The following is a 5,588-nucleotide window of genomic DNA, read 5'->3' as shown; positions in this document are numbered from 1 at the left end:
CATAAATTCTTTGAAAATCTTCTTCTCTGCTCCTGGGTATTAAATAAACTAACTAAGTACATAATTATGATGAGCAAGAGTGCCTCTTCCAGATTTTTGAATTTTATGGCCCCAGGGTCAGGGGTTCTGGTGTTACGGCAGGGCTCTATTGTTTATATATTAATGAAAATGCATTTATTCTTTGAAAATCTTCTTCTCTGCTCCTGGGTATTAAATAAACTAACTAAGTACATAATTATGATGAGCAAGAGGGCCTCTTCCAGATTTGTGAATTTTATGGCCCCAGGTTCAGGGGTTCTAGTGCTAGGGTGGGGCTAAATAGAATATATATTGAAAATTCATAAACTCTTTGAAAATCTTCTCTGCTCCTGGGTATTAAATAAACTAACTAAGTACATAATTATGATGAGCAAGAGTGCCTCTTCCAGATTTGTGAATTTTATGGCCCCAGGGTCAGGGGTTCTAGTGCTAGGGTGGGGCTAAATAGAATATATAGTGAAAATTCATAAATTCTTTGAAAATCTTCTTCTCTGCTCCTGGGTATTAAATAAACTAACTTAGTACATAGTTATAATGAGCAAGAGTGCCTCTTCCAGATTTGTGAATTTTATGACCCCAGGTTCAGGGGTTCTGGTGTTAGGGCAGGGCTCTATTGATTATATAGTGAAAATGCATTATTCTTTGAAAATCTTCTTCTCTGCTTCTGGGTATTAAATAAACCAATTAAGTACATAGTTATGATGAGCAAGAGTGCCTCTTCCAGATTTGTGAATTTTAAGGCCCCAGGGTCAGGGGTTCTGGTGTTAGGGTGGGGTTCTATTGGTTATACAGTAAAAATACATTAATTCTTTGAAAATATTTTCCTTTGCTCTTTGGTTTTATGCCAATGATCCAAGTATATATATTAATGATGAAGAAAAGTGCATCTAGCAAAGTGGTTTTTTATGCCCCCTGGGTCAGAAGGGGGGGGGGGGATTACATAGTATGAAAATAAATAAATTTTTTGAAATCTGCTCTTTGGTATTAATCAACCATTTCATGATAAAATTTGCAAAATTTTGAAATATGTGGCCCCTGGGTCAGGTTCCTTTGGGGTGAGGTGCACAACTGAGTGCATTTTCTCTTTGTTACTCTGATCTACCTCTGAGTCTTAAGTAAATAGAGTAAGCATGCTAAGTTAATAATTATAATAAGCAATGATGCCTCTTTCAAAATTGTGAATTGTGAATTTCATGGCCTCTGGTTTAAAACACGAACCAGATTTAATTGTTTGAAAGTTGTTACACAATACTCAGGTGACCTATAAGGCCCGTGGGCCTCTTACAAATCATGTCTGGATTCTACATTTTAAAATTTCTAATAAGCTCACAAAGTGGTTTAAGAATAGAAAATTACTTTGAAAATAACTTTTATTAGAAAATATGTATTCTTTCTCACTTTGCTCTACAAAATAACTCGTTTCACATCATGAAACCGCAACATTCATAATAATATTAGAATGAAATAATGAGCTTTCATCAGTAATGTCATATACATATATTAGACACCCATTTTAACACATTTTCTTGGAAATATTAGAGTATGATGTTGAATACCTCTGTTCTATGGTTTAAGTATCAATTAAATTTAGGAAAAGGTGTGAAATTCAAAGAAAAGAAATTATTTTAAAAAAAACTTAAATTTACTTCAAATTGTGCGCACAAACAGGAACAAAAATGAAAAAAAAAATCGATCCAAAGTTGCATCAGGTTAAGAAAAGAAATTATTTAAAAAAAAACTTAAATTTACTTCAAATTGTGTCCACAAACAGGAACAAAAATGAAAAAAAAAAATCGATCCAAAGTTGCATCAGGTTACGTGTCAACTAGGTGCAATGTTAAATATCGGTTACCCATTTGTAATGACCGATGTGCGTGTCTGAGTCTTTGACTGCTTTATTCAGTTACACATTCGGACGCTGGATTCTGTCACTTTGGTTTCGGCGTTTGAAAAAGTCGGTTGAAGGTGTTACTTTCTTTTTTAAACCCATTTTGTTAAATGTTTTGAAGTGGGCATTAATTTTCGGCTACTTAAATTTTTTCGATCATAATTTTATGATTTTGTCAAGTGCTGACAACAATGCCGTCCCCCGGTATCTTACTGGGGCTGTTGTTGATTTTCGGCTCGTCGACAGGAATCTTTGGATATGACTACTATGATGAGTATTATTATAATGATGACGAACCACGAGAGATTTCAAAGGAGCAAATCAAAGGTGAAAGAAAATTTCAAAAATTCAAAATAAATTATTGATATATTTATTTCTATCATCTTTCTTGGTCAGGGGTATAATTTTTGCTTCATGTTCACATTTTCTAGCGATACAGTCCGTCATGGATGCAGTGCTGAATCAAAATATCGAAAGAGTTGATAACAGAACGTCTAAAGAGCTTAAAGCTCTATCAAGTCGGTGTGTCAACTATGTAGATTCGTTCTCCAAATCTTGCGAAGCAATTAACTGTGAAACGTAAGTAAAGTACAAAAATTAATGGTTAACAAAATTTTGAGGGAAAATATTTATTTTTTATAATACACAAAATATAAAAGCTAATAATATGTTTTGGGAAAAAAAAATAGCTTGAAATTTCTCGATTGCAATACTAATTTCAGCGGGAATCTGTTTGATAAGATAAAAGGAGGAATAACGAAACTGACGAAAAAGGTTATAGGAAAGGCCAAAGATTTCTTGAAGAAGGGACTGAAGGCGATCTTCAGGTTTAGAGAAAGGCGGGTGTTCAAAGGAATAAGAAAAGGCATCCGAAAAATTACAAGAAAAATTCGCAGAATAGTGCGACTCCCACGGGTCAGGGTACGGGTACGCCGGGCACTCAGAAGAATAGGGAGGAGTGTGAGGAAAATCAGTGGGAAGGTCCGCAGATTAGTGCGCCGCGTGAGGGTGAGAGTTAGACTTCCACGGATCAGACGTATCGTTCGGGTCAGGGTCAGACTCGGGAGATGGCGAGGGCGAAGTATGTAGCTGTTGAAAAATTTGAATTTTAGAAATTTTAAATGATGCTTGATTTCAAATGAAGCCAAAAAATCGTAACTCTTTATGAAAAAAGTCGATATATTGTAACAATAATTTTAATTTCGTCGTGATAATTTTGATTTTATCAAGTTAATTTTCTGTTGTCATATCTTACCAATATTAATTTTTTTTTTAATAAAAGTCTTTGTCCTTCATTGTCCTTCAAACTTACTGTTTGATAATCTAATGTGATATCGGTAGTAAACACCAATCAAATCATTATTTTACAGGGTGGGGAAAGAAGAAGCGATCGACATGCAGTGAATGTTCACGAATGTCCGATTTGAGCGAGGAACTACTCGTGGAAAGAAGTACTTGATTTTATGCGATTTTTTTACTAATATAAAAATGCATTGCATTCATCGATTAGATCTTTGACATCTGCTCAGAATGATGAATATAAGTAAAACGGAAGAGATTTTTTTTTTAAAAAAGTGACAGATTCCATATTTTCTATAGATTAAAATACAACGAAAAAGGTGGAGCTGTCACCTTTGAGTGTTGCTGAAATTTCTATTTTATGTTGAATTATGTAAGTCAAACATAATGTCTAACTCTTAATTTAATATTTTGATTTGTCAATGTAAGAAAAACTGAAATCATTTCCAAGTTTTTATATTTGTATAGTGTGTCCATATTTGAAGAAAGCTGAGCAGAGAGCGACGAGTACCATGGCTTTCCTGTCCAAACTGTTGTCAGAAATGGAAGAGGGATACCCCGCTATTCAAAAAGTAAGTACATATTTTCTATAAATACGCCCCGTTTGAATGTCAATGAAAATATGTTTTTGCATTCTTATAAGCTGTAGAAATAAATGAATAAAAATGTCATTATGACATGCGCGTGCATGTTTTGTTTTGTTACTTTTGACTTTCACGCGACAGATGTACCAAAATGGGCATCTTATTTTAGAAACATTATTGGAACATTTTTCTTGCAGATCTTGCATTATGAAAACACGTCAGACGAAGCAAAAGTAACGATGACTGTAAAGGAAGGAAGAACCAGCTATGTGATACGGAATTTCAGCAGAATCAGCAACAGGCGAGCGGGGGGAATCTTAGCCCGGTACATTTTCAGGAGAGCAACGACTGGTGCTTAAAAAGCAATGTGTGAAAATAGATATCAATTAAAATAAAAATGAAAACGAATATCATTCCACGTGTTTATTATTTTTTTTATGAGGATGATAATTTATAATTTAGAGAAGAGGTGGATGATAATATATATGTACGAGAGATATATTCCGCTCTTTCACAAGAATGTATTTGGGATTGGATAGACCATTTTCTCAAAGAAATTTTTACATTTCAAAAGAATGGTCATTTGTTATTTTTTGTAGTATATATGACTAAATAATTAAAATTTGAATTCTGAAGCTAATATTTATTCAAAAGTTATAAAATATTCTTTTAAGTTGGTTTAAATGAAATGCACATATTTTGACCTATAGAAGTCCTTCGGAAAACCCTGCTCTACAAAAATGAAGTAACCTGTTTCTGACAACCTGATGTCATATCTATAGCTTCTACTTTAATGAGCATTATAATTCAGACTGAGTGCATGCTTGTAATATATACAGCATATATTTTTTAAATCGAGTTTGGTTTGAATCCGTATGGTGCCTCATGGCATGCTGAACAGTTTTACATGTATTTGTAAAATATATACGCATCAAAGAAGAATACTTACGTTAAAGACTTTACCACAAAAATATAAAGCAAAGAAAAAAAGTTCTTTTCGATACAACATGAAATGCGTCGACACTACATGTATCACCTACGAGGGCTGTTCAATAAATATCACTATGACATACAACATAGAAATGATATGACATTAAACTTGACTTTCTCTCATGATTGAATCTTTAATGAATTGAAAACCGTTTCATTGCGAGAAGCTGGAAAACAAGGGCTATTCGAGACACTGCATTAAAAATGAATGGTAGAGAATCAGTGAAGTTGAGTGAAATCAAACGCTTCTTTAAAGCTGCCGTAAAACTTGTTAAGAATCCAAAAGAAATATTTTCTGAAATATGTGAAATTAATAGCAACCAATGTCTGTTTTATAGACACATAAGCAGGTGGATTTCAATGAACATAAATTATATAATGGGAATCAAAAATGGGTACCCTCCTTGACGACACGGACTTGCAACAACCAATGTACTGTTTGCTAAAATTCAACAAATTATCACTGATAAGTTTGATAAACTTTAAAACACATAGCAAATTTGATAGGCATCATTTTGGGGGTAGTTCACATTGTTTTAAAGAAACATTTGACAGTAAAAAAAAAGATTGGTACTCAATGGTCACCCTATGTTTTGAAAAATGAGCGAAAACGACAGCGTGTAAGAATGTCTAAACAATTACCCTGGTATTTTAAAAAATCAAAAATTGTAGTTTTTCACCTTTGTCTAAAATTTAAACAGATAATGAAACTTAAGTCCATTGCTTTAAACCCTCAAAACAAATTAACAGTAAGATGCACTTGAAAAAAAAAATAAGCAAAGGTCTGA

The 5,588-nt window shown here is 33.4% G+C and overlaps 1 protein-coding gene across 1 annotated transcript; it reads left to right on the top strand.

The window, feature by feature from the left end:
- The first annotated feature begins 2,072 nt into the window (after window positions 1-2,072).
- LOC134282735 (uncharacterized) lies at window positions 2,073-4,223 on the top strand. Its single transcript, XM_062765137.1, has 6 exons — window positions 2,073-2,254; window positions 2,359-2,506; window positions 2,650-3,008; window positions 3,298-3,378; window positions 3,695-3,798; window positions 4,008-4,223. Exons 1-6 carry the CDS (start codon window positions 2,119-2,121, stop codon window positions 4,167-4,169), a joined length of 990 nt encoding a protein of 329 aa, XP_062621121.1. The 5' UTR covers window positions 2,073-2,118; the 3' UTR covers window positions 4,170-4,223.
- The last annotated feature ends 1,365 nt before the right edge of the window (window positions 4,224-5,588 follow it).

Source organism: Saccostrea cucullata, unplaced genomic scaffold (assembly GCF_032062105.1).
Source record: "Saccostrea cucullata isolate Sc308-1 unplaced genomic scaffold, CSIRO_AGI_Scuc_v1 ctg17969, whole genome shotgun sequence".
Classification (NCBI taxonomy): Eukaryota; Metazoa; Mollusca; class Bivalvia; order Ostreida; family Ostreidae; genus Saccostrea; species Saccostrea cuccullata.
The sequence above is the reverse complement of the archived record's forward strand: the minus strand, read 5'-3'. Positions and strand labels throughout refer to the sequence as shown.

Coding starts and splice junctions, on each gene's coding strand:
- LOC134282735 (XM_062765137.1), top strand. CDS start 2,119: ATGCCGTCCCCCGGTATCTTACTGGGGCTGTTGTTGATTTTCGGCTCG. Junction 2,255..2,358: donor TTCAAAGGAGCAAATCAAAG/GTGAAAGAAAAT, acceptor CACATTTTCTAG/CGATACAGTCCGTCATGGAT. Junction 3,379..3,694: donor GGAACTACTCGTGGAAAGAA/GTACTTGATTTT, acceptor ATATTTGTATAG/TGTGTCCATATTTGAAGAAA.